The sequence below is a fragment of the Ixodes scapularis genome, unplaced genomic scaffold (genome assembly GCF_016920785.2).
Source record: "Ixodes scapularis isolate PalLabHiFi unplaced genomic scaffold, ASM1692078v2 PGA_scaffold2__306_contigs__length_199485367, whole genome shotgun sequence".
NCBI lineage: Eukaryota > Metazoa > Arthropoda > Arachnida > Ixodida > Ixodidae > Ixodes > Ixodes scapularis.
In genome coordinates this window covers 85,690,002-85,707,914 of record NW_024609857.1, presented here as the reverse complement: position 1 = coordinate 85,707,914, position 17,913 = coordinate 85,690,002, and the positions used below count along the sequence as shown (strand labels likewise).

The following is a 17,913-nucleotide window of genomic DNA, read 5'->3' as shown; positions in this document are numbered from 1 at the left end:
AGTTTCCTTCTCCACTCTTACGCACCTTTCACGTGTTCACCCTCTGGCGCGTCGCGCCTACGTTCATTGTTGAGAGGACAATGTACCGGATAATCCCCAATTGGAGGCCCCCTGCCCCAAATTGTCCGGCTGCCAAGTGATTTGAGCGAGATGGGGTTTTGAAGCGGTATGGAAAAGTGGGACCGTCAATTCTGAACTATGCTTTTTCGATACTGCGTAAATTGTGTACGGGGCTGGCAAAGGCACGGGCGCGAGGACGTAACTGTATACAATGCTTGGTTTGCAGGAGCACTCGCGCGTAGAAATGGTCGGAAGCGCTTTCTAAAATCACACGCCTACATTCCCCAGCGTTGCAATCCTACAAGTAAAAAAGAGTACACCTTAGACAGTGCGTCAACGTCTCATGAGTTCATGAGCGCACCAGTATACATCTGAGCGCGCCCTGAATGCCGGCCGTACAAAGACACACCTGGCGCTTCCTGTCACCACTGCCTCTGCTTGCACGCGCTGCCGATTGGCGGTTCTTTCTTTATTTTGTTCCGTCGGTCTTTTGAAAATACTGAAACTAATATCTTCTCAGACCCTGCTCATCGTACCTCTGCACTACAGTTGTGTAAACACATTGTGATGTAATTTGATATATGAGACGGAGTGTCTACATTCTTATTTCGTGTGTAATGCCGGCATAATATTCCTTTGCTGCGAGAGGGTCAAAAGAATGGTAGGGTCGGCAGCAAAAACTATTTCAATGACCGAATTATGATCAAACACCAGTAAGAACATAAAAAACAGAAATCACATGGGGACAATAAAAGATAGCTACAACAGGATGGTGCGCGGGGCACAAACAATATTCGGAGTGACGTTGAGGGAACGTGACAAGCCAGATCTTTCCTGATGGCAGCCGTAAAAGGAAGCGAGGTAAACGTTGATCTGGTGCCTCGTTTTGATCGGCTTGGCGCGGAAACTCGTCGACTACCGACTATCTTGTCAATGGTGAACATAGTGAACATGGACTGGATTTTTTTTTTTTTTTTCTGTAGTTAAATGAGAGTATGGAAATATGAGACGTCCGCTGACGCTTGCGTCGGCTAACAGAACCTCAATCGCCGATCGCGGCCGATGTCATGGGTATATACAAATACATCAAGTCGTCTGGGCGAGAGCAGTTGAAGCACCGCACTTTTTTGGCCGGTCAGTAGAGACTCCGCGGATTCTGACTCGAGGCTACTCTCTGCGGAGGGAGCAGCTACTGAACGCGACCAATCGGAAACCAAGAAGGGCGGAAATCTCCTAATTGCCATGAGATTTGCAAATTCGTTCCTCCCGTCGTAGTGAATTCGTCCGAATCGCCCATTCGATTTACTAATCGATTATTTGGATGAAAAGATATATTTCAAAATTCGTACGTGGCCCACCAAATGGCAATAAAATTCGCATAGGATTTCAAAACTATATAGTGTCACCCTAATTTACAAACTTGTTTCACCTGAAATTAGAGGATCCATGGATCCTTGCATAGTTCAGAAATAATATATACAAAATTAACAGCTAAAATATCAATAACATCATTCAATTTATTGAGACGCTCATGAGCTTAGTCCACGAAGCATAGAGATACACCAGGGGTGGCCAGGCTGACCCGGCTTAAGAGCCGCAAACGAAACCACTAAACTTCCAAGAACCGCGTGGAAGAGGAAAGCAGAAAAGGGGGGGGGGGGGGGGGGGGGGGTCAAACTTTTTTCTAGAGCAGTAAATGAAACTTGAACATACTTTAGATCTATCCGATTCAAAAGAAGTCCAACTGTAGGTATGTTAGCAGTAGCAAAGGATTACAAAACCGCAACCTTTCTTTCAATTTAAAGTGCGTTTCTTTTTCTCTTGTTGGAGAAGTGCTCGTGTGATCGGGGGGAAGGCGGGGAACGGGTGGGGGGGGGGGGGGGGGGGGGGGGGGGGGGGGGGAGTGGTATGTTAGTTTTAGTAGGGAGCCGCGAGTCGCGCTTTAACATGCAAAGAGCCACATAAAGCTCGCGAGCCGCAGCTTGGCCACACCTGAGACAGACCATCGGCGCCTCTATGTTTGCTGCCAGATTTGTATTTAAAATTTTTACACCCTTATTCGTGTAAATGGCTCGTCCTCTGGCTAACGCCTTTATTCGTGTAAGGGTGTTAGCCGCCGGAGGTGGTGAAAATCGTGTTAACTGCTAACACCCTAAAAACAATATGGCGGCCAGTATGCGACAGGCGATACGAGCCTGGCGAGCCGTACGCGGCTTCTCGCCGGAGCAAGAGCATACGGCTCGCACGCTCGTTTGGTGTCATCTGTAGGCGCAAAAAACTTTCCAAACTATGTCCAAGCGCCAACACCGCAAATAATACGAGTAAGGCCGAAACCGCAGGAGAATGAACAGCCAAGACTGTCGCCGAAGTCTCGCTCGGCCTGCTCGATGCCGGTCGCATTTTCATCGCATCAGAAGCGCTTATAACGAAGGGATAGCTTTACAAAACACTGACAGGCTGGCTTTATTGAACAAAACGCCCACTTGCCGTGGACGACAAGTTGACAACGAATCGCTCCGACACCCTCTGTCGACAGCGGCTAGGAGGTATCGCACTCGCGCTCCGTGTGGCTCTCGATTAACTATTGCCTGTGCTCACCTCTGTTACGTGCGTTATCCACTCATGAACGCTTGTGCGTGAACAGCGGCATTCAGCACCTAGAACACACGCTGGGGAAGCCGCCTAACCTCCTTTTGTTGCAATCAGGCAGCATAACACGACGACACAGTTACCAGCGGAACCGAACAACTCGGAGCGATCAACACGACGGATGGACTAATGGCATCCAGCCCTCTAATAGTTATAGACCACCAACCGGCACACTTTTCAAATTGGGCGGCGACAACCCCCATCTAGCGACGAAAAAAAAAAGTAATCAACATTTGAAAAAAGAAAACAGCAGATTTAATGCTGCCCACCGCGCGGTTACATTCACTTGCGACATGGACATACACACAGCATTATACATACACACGGGAATACAAGCACTGATCAATTGCACAATACACAACAAATAGTACATACATCCTACTTATACAAACCAAAAAAAAGAATTGGCTTGCTCTTTATGTTTGGAGATGCGCCTCAACGGGTAATCGGTCTCTTAGCTGTAGATGAGAAATTTAGCCAGTGCGGTACAACCGCTAACCTGGGATTTTAACGTGCATCACGCAGTAGTGATCACACGAACGCGTGCCGGTACGAAGCTCATCCAGATCGAAACGGTAGGGGGCGGCGGGGATCGAACCCAGGAGGTTCCCAGCGCAAGCTTTCGCTTCACGCTCCGAGCTGAGACGCGTTAGCCCACTCGGCCACTTCCTCCCCTTACAAACCAACATGTGCCCCGAGCGGTATATATGCCCTCCTATTTCGCGCATCGGTTAGCCCGGTGACCCCGCTGGTCTTAATCAAGATATGAAAAGATTACGCCAATTTTATTTTTCAATAATTATTTTTCTGCATTTGTCTTAGGTAGGTACACATATCCCTTAAGAACTTCTTACAGCATAATGTATTATAATGATACGCGCCTAACTTCTAGTAACTCAACGTGAGTGACGAGAAAAAAAAATCGTGTGAATTCTGTCTGGCAACCACACTCGCGGCGTGGTTGCTATGGCGACGCTGTCAGTACGCGCGCCGGCAGCCGTCCGGTTCGCGTATTTTGAAATCCTACCCAGTACAGGGGGGCGGAGCCAACAAAAAAACAAAAACAAACGAAACAAAACTATGTCGACTCCTATTGGTCCACGTGACTATGACGTCATTGGCTGTTCCCTTTAGCGGCAGCAGCTTTTTTTTTCATTTTTGTGTTGTTTTAATTACAAATTCACTGTAATAGGCAGTTGCGCGGGTTGCAATAAGGGTTAAAATAGTTCGCGATACTTTTAATTAGGAACAAAAGTCGTTGCGCTATAGTCGGTTACAAGTCAAGAAGGTAGGAGAAGCTCCTCCCACAAGTGTGATGCGCCCGTTACAAATCTCTCCGCAGTCGAAAGAAGAGTTCACTGGAGACGCTCCTTGTTCCGCTTCAATGGATTCCCACTTGTCTCCGATCCCACTTTTTAAGAAAGCGACCTTTGTCATTCATCGGAGAGGGAACCGAGCCCCTGAAAGCAGTCTTTGTATTCATCGGGGGGGAAGCTAATCCCCGAAAGTCGTATTTGTTTCCGTCGGTGGGGGAGAACTCTAATCTCCCTCTCGTGGCTTCCACAGTGCTAAGTCAAAGTCGAAAGATAAAGCAACTATGTAAAGAAAGGCAAGACCCTCCTCGCGCGTTGTCCGCGACGTCACGGAAACGGTGGGACGCTATTGGATGCAAAGGTGGCGGAGGGATATCTGATTCCCTCGTGGAAATGGAGCGTGCTGGTTAAGTTACGGTGTTTGTGGAGAATAACATAGAGGACGAAAACAGGACGACACGTTTGCCTCAAAGCGGCAAATGCCCCTTTGAGGGGCATTTGCCGCTACCTTCTTAACCTGTAACTGACTATAGCAATAAATGACGCCCAAAGATGCGATTGCACCGATTGCACGGCCCAGGGGATCTATGTTGGACAAATGTTTCGTTTCTCCTAAAAGAAACGGAAGTGACGACATCGCGTCTGATTGGTTGAGGCTCGAATGACGAAAGTTCCCTACGAAAATGTGGGCGGAGACGGCGAATTGCCCCCACCGGAAGTGACATCACTTTGACGTATCGTTTCCTCGGTGTTTCGTCTGAAAAGGGAACGAGTCTGTCGATGGTCTCTTCGCGGTAGCGAAATTGGAAACACGGCGTCTCGGAGGCAGAGCGACAGTCTTTCTATTGTTCAACTTTTTTTTTCCGTCCGGAAAGGCTCCACCGGCTGCACCGCGACACCGCGATGCCTTTGAACTACCGGAGGAAGCTTTTCGGAGGTAGTACCTTCTCACCAAGAATGTGGTCCGTTGATTGTGCGACGAACTGCGCGAGGAGCCAGAGTTGAGGCTGCGAGGTTCGTGGACGGTGATGTCTGTGGAACAGCAAGTATTGTGCGCACCACTGTGGTGCGCACTTCGCTTTTACGCCACGGTGAGCAAACTGTGCGGGGAGCTTTCAGGGCATGGTGGCGAGCGAAGAGCACATAGCGAGGAATCAGGCTACAGTCGGCATCGTTGTGCGGGCTGTGTGCAGCGTCTGGGGATCCGGCGCGGCTGGCGCGGCTAGATCGACTTTCCCCAGACAACCGGCAAGAGGGACGACGTCGAGGGGCTTCCAACGGCTCGGCAGGATACCCGGCGTCATCGGTTGCGTCGACGGGACGATGATCGCCATCGTCGGCCCGTCAGAGAACGACCCCACCGTCACGAAGGCGGCGTATTGGTGCCGCAAACAATTCTACGCTCTGAACGTGAAAGGGGTATGTACGATCACATATATACTACGTCTCACCTTAGCATGAGTGCAAGCGCGAACGGCTTGACTGGAGCACTCGCTGCACGAGCGCTCGTGCAGCCGTCGGGGCTTTATCCAAAGCAGCTAGCTCGCGCTTTTAGCTATAGATCAATGACCGTTCTGAATGGGTTTGAAAAAGAGCGTAACGCTAATACGGTGTGGATATGCCATTTTATAAATGAGAGTTGTGAATTGTTAGTACTCGTTCATCCTCTGCACAAGCGTTTGTTCGACGAAGGGAGGGAGGGTTTGTTAGCTGAAGAGCTTTCGATCTCTGTTTGTTTTCATGTCGTGTTAAGCTTTTAAGCATTAGTCCCTATCCTGCATGATAAAGTGTAAACTCTCCTTTGAAGAAAAAAAAATTTGCCTAAACTATTACGTGGATCAAAGGTAGTGGCTATTTATCATATAATTTTAATCTTTGTAACGGACAGCGCTCTGTCTGTGTCCTCCCTCATTCACTTCGTCGTTTTTTTTTTGTTTTTTTTTTTGCGCTGTTTTAATACTTTAAATTTGTAAATTACATAATTTATGGTGTTGTGTTGGTCAGCATGTAAATAGTGTCTGACAGGGCCCCATGACAATGAGTGCAATCAATTGTTTGTGGATTCAGTTGAATTAATGTCGACATATGTCTCACTATTGCAGGTGTGACGCCGACTGCCGGGTGATGAGCATCGATCGACCCACGGTATCCTGGGTCGTTGCACGACTCCTTTGCGTGGCGCTACTCGTGGCTCCGGAGCAACTTCGAGCAAGGCCGGCTGATAGACGATGGCAGGCTCCTGCTCAGTAAGCATACTTTATTTGTTGGTTCTGTACATGATGGCTCTGCACCACTTATAAGCTACAATATCACATATACTGTTCCAAACATGAACAACTGGCATGCGCTCTGGCCATACCTGTGACACGTCTCCTTGGAAACACTCTGACGCAGCTGTCAACTACGGGGGGGGGGGGAGGGGGAGGTTAGGTTAGGCTGCAAACAGCAGTTTTACCTGCTTAGTTGTCAACAATTTTAAAGGAATAGTACAACGAAATTTCGGTGCTTATTTTTTGGTCTATACGTGTTCAAAAGAGCTGTATCACATCGGACACATCCATATCTTGTTAAAAAAGGCACAAAAAGGCATTTAAAAAAAATTAGGCGATTAGCAAAGAGCAATTTCTAGATGTCGCTAAAGCCGTTTGTAATGCCCGTCTAGGAACCTTGACAGGTGGTGATGATAACTGTCTTACCTAGAACTATACATGCTTTGAACCTGACGTCATACGGACAGCTGTACGGCCAGCACAAAAGTGGAGGGAGGAACTCCACACTCAACGGGACTCTCTTTTGTGTGTCCCAAGATGATAGAAGATTAACCCGTCGCTAAAAATTCACACAAAGCAGCTTTGGGGTTAGTTGGGGTGGCCCGATCGCTGGCGTGCTTCGACCGCTTTGGTTGCTGGAACAGCTAGGGCATCCTGACGACGTCTGCCTCACCGCAGCTTTGCTCATCCCGAGATAAACTACATCACAATTGCACCGGATATGACGTGCTCTCAGCTGGCTGCTCTCCGAGCGCTTGCCAGTGTGGGCTGTTTATAATGAAAAATACAGCCATCAGGCTCAAAATATAAATGTGCAATTGTCATTTACGGGTATTGTGGATCATATTCAGCCTATTTCTGAACACGACGGGTATATTTCAACTGTCGTTGAAGTATTCTTTTAAAGAGAACAGCGTTAATATCTTACATTTCCTTCTCTGACTCTGCAGGTGACAGCGGCTATGCCTTGGAGCCTTGGCTCATCACCCCTGCCCCTGGATTCCACGCGACCTCCACCGCTTGCGGCCGGTTTAATAAGGCACATTCTTCGATAAGGTCCGTTGTGGAGCGCTGCATTGGGCTGTTGAAAAGCAGATTCCAGTGTCTGCAAAGGCATCGGACTCTGTATTATCATCCAACAACAGCCACCGTCATTATATCGGCGTGTGCAGTGCTCCACAATATCTGCCTTTCATCGAGGGAGCCAGAATCGGAGCCAGACTGTGACCCTGACAAGCCAAGGTTGGAGTCTGGGCCAAGCTCGGAGGGGTCAGTCGCGGATGACGAGAGGCTGGCTCCTGGCCACCCTCGGGTCAGCCTCTCGGACAGTGGCAGGGCTCTGAGGCAACGCCTTGTTGCCCAGTTCGGAACCCGCCACGGCCGTGCCTCCCTGGAGCCCCACGGAAGCCATGATGGCAGTTGCGCCCACCAGGGACACCACCAGCGTTAAGGAGTCCGTCGCCACAACGGAGGTCCCGCCCATCAGGGACGCCACTGACGACAGCGAACCCCTCGTCGTCCTCACCTCGACTGACACCCTCGCCACCAAAGAAGCCCCCCCCCCCCCCCTGTGGCAGCATGTGCTTCAGTTGTTGCTCCACAGTCATGGCCGTCCATAAGCTCCACAGTGTCAACTCCAACGCTTTGCGCAGTTCATCGCACAACCACCGTGTTACCTTTACGGACATGTAGAACTGCCTCCGAAAAGCTATTCGGTGCATCACGGTGATGTTGATAGAGCCTTTTTTTAATTTTCAAGCAGGGTGCATAAGATGCGTGGGACAATAACAGAAGGTTTTGTAGGGTTATTTAGCTAGCCAACGGGGCATCTGGCTCGCCCTTGTAGGAAACGGAGAACTCAATGAGGCTACTGGTGAGACCTGTTTTGCTTCTTTTACTGCAATATATTGTTTGTATCGGGTTTGGACATTGATTCATTTTCTCTACACTTCCATTGCCCTGCTCCATTTTACAATCTATTATGGCTACCACAGAGCCAAGTGTATTACTCGATAATCGGATATTGGATTTGTGTCTGTTTGAATGAGACAACAAGCAGTTTGTCTTTGAAAGTGCTTTCTTTTTTTATAACAATGCCGTAACGTGAAAAATAAACATGTTTGAAAACACAGGTTGCAATACTTTCTTTAAAGTGAAATTGAGCATGGACTAGTAAACAGTGTATAAACTCTGCCATTATCCAGGATATATCACAGACATTATTTCACACTTCACTTAATTCAGCACACTGCCATTTCGTTTGTGTTTTGTCGCACATGGAAGCATGACAGATTCTATAGTAGAGGCATGTTGAGATCAACAATGATATAAGAAAACAAACAAACAACACAGGGACACAGACGAAGGAAACAGGACAAGACGCACTTTCAACTGAAGTTTATTGGAAATTCAACTTAAGTTGAGAGTGCACCTTGTCCTGTTTCCCTTCGGCCGCGTCCCTGTGTTTTTTTCGTCGCTTTTTCTGTTTGCAATGAACGAACTGGCCCAAATCTCCACTTTATTACGATATAAGAAAAATGGCAAACCCGGAGGCCAGTTTCAGGCGGGTGCCAAGTTGTGGCTAGAGTGCAGGCCTCTAGGTTTCAAATAAAGAAAACCCGGGAGCGCCCAGGGCCGAGTTCTCGCCCACCAGCGTCAAAATACGTGAGTATGATGACGCCAGTGAGCGCACCCGGGCGCCTCCGCCCCCTGTTTGCCTGCGGGTAAAGGAAGTAATTCAATAGCTTGGTCCACACTATGAGTACACTACGCAAATTACCTCGCCTGTTTCGCCAGCTCCGTAGACCGCGCCCGCGCCTTAGACACCCGCATGGCCAAGTAGCGTTTCCAACCTTCCGGCTCCTTCCTTGGAGGCCCGAGGAAGTTGAGCCGGGAGGTTAGCTCGTTCCAAAGACGAACTTTGTCGTCTCTGGACAGCGCCGGGCTCAGCTCAGTTGCGCCGCGTACCAGAGAGGCCACATCCTCCCGTTTCATGAGCAGTCATGAGCGCCAGTAATTTGAACTAGGCGCTCATCCGCGTCCCGCATGTTGTTCTAACCTTTTATGCGAGTTTATTGCATCTAATATTTTCTAGAACCGCTACAAAATCAGTTGTTTATTTCAATAAAACACGTGTATTTTTTTAGTTTGACAAGTTTCTTTAAAAAAGAGCCGATGTGAAGGTCACCGCCGCAAGGGATTGGCTGCCATCGCTTGACTAAAAGCAGAAAATGCCTTTCCGGTTGCCGGAGAAACGGACGCTTGCGTAGGGACTAGGTACCACCGGGAAAGCGTAGGTACGGCAGGGGGACAGCGTAGCTACTTCCGCTCTTCGGCGGTTGGCTCTTGACGCCTCTCAAGTGAGTGACAGACGCCAATCATGCCATGTCGTCACGGCGTCACAGAGGACGGTTTCGCGGTGTGCGCCGTTGCTTGGTTACGCGTCACCTGCCACTACGTCACTTCTGTTTCTAGTTTCTCGAAAGTCCAACACAGTGTTGCCAACCGTGGGGTAATTACCCTACTTGTAGGGTATTTTAGGCATTCATGGTGTATTGTAGGGCTGTAGGGCCGTCCGGCCATTTCCCCGTTAAAAGTAGGGTATTTTCAGACGTTGCTTCTTCAACGGCGAGCATAACAAAAAAAAAAAAAAAAAAGAAAAAAAGCTGCCGCGCAAGTTTTGCACAGCTTTACAACCCGTGTACTGCCACACCACAACATCATGCAAAACGAAAGAATCCAAGTTGCAAGACGTGCTAACTGAGAGCACCACACACCAAGTTGGAGTATGTAGGCTCCCTAAGTTGGAGAGTATTGGGGAGCTGGAGCAAGTGGGACAGGTGGGAGGAGGTGGAGTTGCGCCTAGGAAGTTTGGAGCCAAAAGAGGTATCTTCCCAGTGGAAATGGTCCCGCCAATTTTTTTTCTGATGACTGGTCCATCCGGCAGTCCTTGTTACACCTGCGAAACACGTGGCACCGCGGGCGGAACCATCCCGAGCCCACCCAGGACGGGTCCATACCGCTTGAGCGAATGATGTTTTAGCGAACAGCGACATTTGAGCGAATCGACGTTGTAGCGAATAGCGGGGGCCGCGCTGCGCTTACGCCGTTTCGCGCGACAGTCTGCGGCGGCTCATTACAAAAATGTGCACCCATTTGGCCCACCCGAAAAGGCGCCACTTCGCGGTGTCCGACTATTCGCTAAAGTGTCATTCGGTGAAGCGTGGGCGTTCACTAAAGCGTCATTTGATCAAGTGAGTGCATCCCGGGAGGCGTTCACTTGAGCGAACGACGTTTTAACGAACGAAGCCGAAACAATGACGTTTCATCGAATGACAATTTAGCGAATACGGAGGAGCCGCCGGTTTCCTATCCTCCCCTCGTGTAAAAGCCTAGTTGGTCGAAATAGTACCTTAGTTTCACGAATCCCTAGGCGGTACAACCAAAGAAGCTAATATACCATTCGGATTAGCTTCCTTTTGTAATGAGCCACCTTGTCTGACGCCGCGAGTGTTGGTTCCACGTAGCCCAGTTTTTAATTTCATGACAAATCGACTGTTGGTTGGGGATGTCTGTGCGCTCGCTACATCACTGTTGTGCTGATGCTACACAGCGCACATGCAAGCATGGTGTTCTAGAATAACGCAGGTATGCGCGTGCATGCGTGCCCTGTCGCTTTGTACTGTATTAATATTGCCCTGTAGCATCATAATCCATGCAACAGTATTATTTGAACAAAGATTTGCCTCGTAGGGTAAAACGGGAGGCACTCACTTGATCGAATGACGTTTTAGCGAATGCCCACGTTTCATCGAATGACACTTTAGCGAATAGTCGGACGCCGCGAAGCGGCGTTTTCGGGTGGGCCAAATGGGTTCACATTTTTGTAATGAGTTGCCGCAGACTGTCGCCGCGAAGCGGCGTAAAGCGCAGCGCGACGGATGGGTTAACGCGCGCCCCCGTTATTCGCTAAAACGACCATTCGCTCAAATGTCGCCGTTCGCTAAAATGTCATTCGCTCTTGTGATATGGACCCGGGTAAAACGTAGGGTAATACGAAACATTCGTAGGGTAATGTAGGGTTTTCTGGACGCTGGCGTGGGGTATTTTCGAAAAATAGGTTGGCAACACTGGTCCAACATAGGTCCCCAGATGGCCCAGCCGCCCAGACGACGTGGACGGACGTGTTTACGCTGATGTGCGCGCGGGCTTCTTTTCCAAAGGTTTGTGGTTTCTAGTTTATGTCATTGTATGTTTATAGTCTCGAGCATCTCCGCGCTTTGATACACGCCGCACTCAAGAATGGCAGTGTCAGTTTGATGGAGGCGATACTGTTTGTATTGTACGCCGAGCTAGGGAAGCCGTTAAGCCTAGCTGGAGAAAAGTTGTTTGCATTTATAACGTGAAATGTCGTGTTCGAAAGGTACGTACAGTGCCAGACCAGCTGAACCAGCCCCACACAAACAGTTGTTTAGACTGGTGCACGACCGCGAGAAGCGCAAATCCGAGAAACTGGCTACGATAGCAGCCACCTTCGCTCAACTCCGAGACATTCGGAAGGGTTCCGCACCGCGGGAGACTGCAACGCCGAATCTGTACCGCGGAGTCGCACAGGTTCGCTTGCGAAGGACCTTCACACGGTTATATGCGAAATATAAGATAGTCGCACTTTAGGGACACTTATCAAAGCTTTGGCATGCTCTTGTGAAGTATCACAAAATTTGCAACTTCAAATTTGTTTCTAGAATAATGCGGGTTGACTGCATACCTCCTGAAACAGTGGAACCTCGTTTGATTATTTCAACTTGCCTAGGCCTTCACAGGCATGAAGCAGTCTTTCAACACGAACAATGACCCTCCTGTCACCATATCAAATGAGAAACGAGTTGGCTGGACCGTTATAGGATCAAAGAAAGTATATTTAGAAAACGGTAAAAATATATACAAATGTGCAAATAAACTTTTATCATACTCAGTTTGTGTGGGCTTGATTTTCCGGTTCTCGTCACTGGTCTTGTCACCGTCCTGAAGCTCTGGCAAACCAGCTGTTCACCTGCTTGGTCGTCGAATCCAGCTGCTCTAACAGTGGCACCTGGATTCAGCCTCTTGCGGGCACTGACCAATATTAAAATGGCAATGCCTCAAGCACCTGCCAGAATTAAAGATAGTTGGGTGGGTTCCTTCAAGTCGCTGCCAAGGGTTGCTCCTGCCGGTGAATTATCATTCCAGCTTCTCGTCTGCAGGTGCCCTGGGTCGCCGCCAAGAATTCCCGCAAGGGCCTCGGGTCATTACAGTTTGTCTGGTTGTCGCTGAAACACTCATCTGGATTATCGTCCGAGTTGACTTGCACGGGGCACGCCAGACTCCGTTGTTCAACCCTTGCCACTAGCTGCTCGCTCCCGGTTGGTTTGCCCCTCCTATTCCTGGCTGGATCCCATACCTGCCAATTCTTCCTAATTTTTCGTAAAATGTATGAATTGGGAGTAATTTTACGAATCTTGCTTCAAACCTTACAAAAACCTTTTTTTGTTGTTGTTGTTGTTGTTGTTTTTGTAACTCCGTTGTTGGCGGTATCTTGCACCGCCACAAGAGGACGATAGGTACCGTCCACAGCAGCGTCGTGGTTCTAACTATTTGTCTATCCGGTGGCCACGGATCGAAAACCAATCCAAAGCTCAAAGCCTTGTGTTCGGCGGTGCACGGGTGTACGTTGGTTCGGCGTGCTCAGACGTTGTTGGGCCTCGTTGCTTCGGCCAGTTTCGAGGCGAGAAGTACGGCGTCTGTGTTTGTTGCACGTGTAACTGTAGCATTCTCTTGGTCATTGTGGCTTTGCGGCGCAATGCCAAACTCCAAACCTCAAAAGAGGTACTTTCAGGTTTTCATGAAGTCCTACACCTCGAAATTTCCGTGCTTCATGCCACCCAAAAAGCGAGAGAAGTTTGGATTCTGTAGCACGTGCACATGTGATGTGAGCGTTTCGCACGCTGGCCAGGCTGACATTAAGCTGCACATTGCTTCGCGTCACCCCCCCCCCCCCCCCCCCCCCGCCGCGGCTGCGGAACTTTTACAAATTTGAAAGTCCACAGGTTGGCAGGTATGGGATCCCCTTCACCAGAATTTAGTTGCACTAAATTTCTCATGTGGCATGTTATGCAATCTGTACACAGTTTCCTAGTCACATCACTTTGTAGCCCTAAAACAATTATGTTGTGTGTGTGTCTTTAGGCAGCCAGAAGTTAGTCAGCCTCAGTGGGCATCAGGTGTCTTAGCTGTAGGTGAGAAATGTAGCCAGTGCAGTACCCCTGCTAGCCTAGGGTCTTTAACGACCATTAACATCTCAACAAACAATATATTTTCCTGCACAACCGTATGGTACAGCCAACAAACTCCCCATTTTGACTGTCATTAATTAACTGGAAACTTCAACCAGTATATTTTTCAGTAAAGATAAAACATGCAATCTTTCCTACCTACCAAGGCTTTCCTCCTACCGTATTGCAGCTCGGGGCACATACAGCAAAAGCTTCTGCCACACAGCAGTTTTAGCTTGTCTTGATAATTGATGCGACGAGTCATTTGCTGTAAATGATCAATTTAGCCAGTGCAGTACAACCGCTAGCCTGGGGTCTTTAACGTGCATCATGCAGTAGTGATATTCGACCGCATGCCGGTACGATACTCATTCAGTTAGAAGCGTGCAGGGGTGGCAATTGAGCCCAGGATTCCTGGGTTCTGCAGCGCGAGCTTTCGCTCCACGTGCTCCGAGCTGGTGTGTGCTAGTCCACCGATCCCCCTTTTTTAGCCTGTCTTATTAAACTGACTGACTGCAAGCTCATTTCTATAAAAAATATCAACATGTCTTCACATTTGAGATAACAAAAACAATCTCTCATTTTAGCAGTAGCCTGCATAGCGTTCAACATCCCATACTCTTGGCTAAAATGTATGTTCTACCACTTTTGCTGTTGTACACGGTTAGTGCAGACAGGGAATTCTTTTTGTGATAGGGTTAAGGATGGTGTACTAACACATCTATCGTTATGTTTTGCGATATTCTCTGCCTCAATGGTTTCTCTCATTGAGAAATTGAGGCAGAGAATACAGCAAAACGTAACGATAGACGTGTTAGTACTCAGTCTTTAACCTTATCACAAAAAGGATTAGACTACCTAGCCTTACATTAATTTTAATTTAAGTTGAGAAATTATTGAGGCAGAGAATGCCGCAAAACATAATGAGAGAGGTTCTAGTACTCCGTCTTTATCCTTCTCATAAAAAATTAGACTACGTAGCCTTACATTAATTTCAATTTGAGTTAGTTTACAGTTTAGCTTCCCATTGAAGCAAATAAGACCAATTATTTTCCATGGCTCTAGTTCATAATACAAAAAGAAGACAAAAAAAAAGTAAATATACCAGAGTTGTTAGTCAGCACTGAGTAATTGTTTTTTTTTTTTGTGTGTGTGGACTTGAGTGACTGTTTCGCGGGTGTGCTGTTCCCCCTGTACATAATGACCGATCAACTCACCTGAACCTGCGTGTTAACGGGTAGTGACCCGTCTCTAATCACAACAATGACGACAATAGCCGAAGCCTAACAATATCTGGAACTTAGCACGTGTCCTGTGCTTTGCCAACCTCAGCGCGTGGCTATGATCAACATAGGTGGCACTTTATCGGCTCCAGATCTTGTGGCTGCGAGTTCAGAGAGTCAACGCTGCTCGTTTTTCGATAATTTTTGTTTTTGTAATGTTTATTGCATGGGGAGAAAAACGAACGCATGTTTTATTGGTCATAAACGTCGGGGATTTATTTTGAGCGGTATTCATACAAAGTACAAAAATTGTTGAACTGCCCTTCTAACTTTAATCCCGGTCAAAAGTTAACCACATTTCCCTACGAGGAGGAATTTTATGTCACGTGACTGGTACGGCGGGGAGAAATGGCGGTGGCCCTGCGAGGGAGCGTCGCTCGGTGTGGAACTAATACATCATAGTAGCTGCAATCTCAGGCGCGTTAGTCGGCAGTGAATGGTGCAGGAGGCTGCCACTTTTGCTTTCGACATTCCTAAGCCTAAATGAATACGGTAATTGTAGGCATGGCAATGTCTTTGGAATACTATAGTGGATTGCCTTGACTCAATCAGCTGGGTAATGATAGCATGCAAAAGCAGACAGTGCCCCAATAGACCTTTTGCTAAATTTCCCATGCACCAGGGTGCATGCTAAAAGTTTAGTTACATGTGCTGGCGTCTGAAGTAGTAACTGTTCTAAAGCAAAAGCCTAAAACAAATTTTGCCTTGCATGTGTGTTCGTCAAAGCCTTATTATGATAATTTACTTTGAATCTTTATTATGAGAAAGGCCAGCGCGTGCGAAGCGTGGAATTACACTTTCAGCATTCTCTTGATGCTTGGGTAATTTAGTAATAGGTCTATATTCACTGAGACCAAATTACATGGTTTTCAATTTATGATGGGTTTTATATACAGTTTACATGCTGACCAACCATGCTGCCGGTGTACCACCCGCCTTTCGGTGTTCACTTGCTGATCTTCTAGGACTGAAGTTCATCGTCCTTTTTCGAACTTGGAACGAAATTTCAACGAGGCTTGTTTCACTTCAGACTGCGAAACATTTAGAAATTTTCCAAACAACGGTTAATTTGGTTTTACCTTATCCAATATCTGTACCACACACAACAAAAACTGTTTCTTAAGCTGTTTGCCGCACTGCGTCGCGAAAACCCGGTAGCGCACATTCTTGGGTCCCTCCTTTTCGGGTACTTTTCCTTGAAAGCCACTTACGTTCGCTACAACCAGTAGGTAGCACCAGCTACCCCCCATAATAAAATATGGAGATCACTCATTCTGCCCTCGCCAAACTTGGCTAGGTACTTGTAAATACCTAGCAGGGAAACTTTTTACCATGGTTAAAGTTAATTAGCTTCAAGCAAATGGGTCCTGGCTTCCTGTTGGGTTTTCTCTTCAGAGACCCCAGCAATGGACCTTTTTCCAGTAAGCTTCTGCGCATGCATACGCCCCCTTCCTTGTTCTTGTTTCCCGCTGTCACCATTTTGGCGGGGAAAAGTTCCAGTCAACCAACATATTCAGCGCTTATCGTAGCACGTATTTCATGTTTTTTGGCTATTCTTGTTCGAGTACGGGGCATAAAGGCCCGTTCTCACACTTGCGAATTTTAAGACAGAGTGCCTTGGAACCTCTTAAAATCTCTTACAACGAGAGGACACACTGACACCATCTACATTGCAATCCACTTATAACTAGAGCCCTGCGTGGATAACAGTTTGATTAATCCGCATCCGAACTGCATCCGCAAGTGTTCATAATGGCTGCTTGCCATTTCCGTTGTGACCCTTCCAATTCACAGCACATGAAAGTGGTGGATTCAGAGGGGAGGTCCGGATGTCCTGACTCCCCTGTTGAATTCTGCATGTGTAAAAGTTCAGGGTCGGGAAAGGGGGGGGGGGGGGGGGGTACTTATATGATACGCTGACCCCACACGCCCCCCCCCCCCTTCGAAAATACCTGCGTCCACCCCTGCATGAGATGTCAAGATCAATCTGGAGGATTAACTGATTTTCTAGTCTTACTTCAGTGAAATGTTGTTCGGTCTCTCTGGTCAGCGGCAGTTGCTGGGTTCTCGCCTGGACAGACATCTGTAGCTAATCGCTCTTTGTCACTTTCATTGGGCAATTTCAAGGAGTGTTTCTTTGGGTTAAAATCAAAGTATGAGACATCCACAGGTAAGGTTTTGCAATATTTAGGCTTGAAGCTTGCTCATAAGCCCCCTCACATCTGTTGGTCCTATGAACCACATTCTAAAAAGGGGCTAATGCTACATGATTCGACAGATTTTAAGCTGGTGAAGCACGTGATTGCTGCGTCATGCAAACGAGCTTCATTGTTAAAGTCATGTTGACATAGATGCGAGAACAGTATGCTTACAAGTCTCCAGCCTTACCTCGGTGGGTTTCCCTTTGATGACTGTTAAGGTTTGGCTGTCTCTGTTAACTGACATCCAGACCAGTGGTGATACCCTATGTTCACACCCTTTTTCACCAAGTCAAATCTTTGGCTAACAAGCAGAGTTTGCCAGTGGTCTTTTCAGTGCCGCAAACCGAGGTGGAACCCAGGACTCTCAATCTGATGTTAACCACTGCACTTCCTTTGTCCTATGTGCCACAGGTGTTGGTATCAGATCCTCCTCCCTTGTCGTAGATTGTACCATGGACAGATAAGGAGGTATGTGATTGTGAGGGAGCATTCCCTTTCTCTCCATTCCTCCCCCTCAGGCCACCTTGTGGTGCATTTCAATAGGTGTGGCTGCATCCCTTCGGTCAATGATTTGACGATCTTGGCGTGTAGCAGAAATAAGACAGGGAAATCGATAGGGCCTTTTTCATTTTATCGAGAAGGGAAGACGAATGTTTTAGCGTTCCGTCGGTATACCGGGGGGTGACGGGTTTTGTTTTATCAAGAATTATGGCAGATCTGTGTGAAAATGATATGGCATGTTAAAAATTGTTTTATGAATTGTCTTTTTTTTTTTTTTTGTATTCTTTTTTTGGTTTTCTTGAAAATAAACCCTCAAATGAGCGTGA

At 47.7% G+C, this 17,913-nt stretch overlaps 1 protein-coding gene across 1 annotated transcript in view; it reads left to right on the top strand.

Moving 5' to 3' along the window:
* Positions 1–12,421: 12,421 nt before the first annotated feature.
* LOC120837522 (protein ALP1-like) overlaps positions 12,422–17,913 on the top strand; it is a 57,072-nt gene continuing 51,580 nt past the window's right edge. Inside the window, exon 1 of the mRNA XM_040206950.2 lies at positions 12,422–12,463. Coding sequence (XP_040062884.2) covers positions 12,422–12,463 — 42 coding nt within the window. The remainder of the gene's footprint in view (positions 12,464–17,913) is intronic.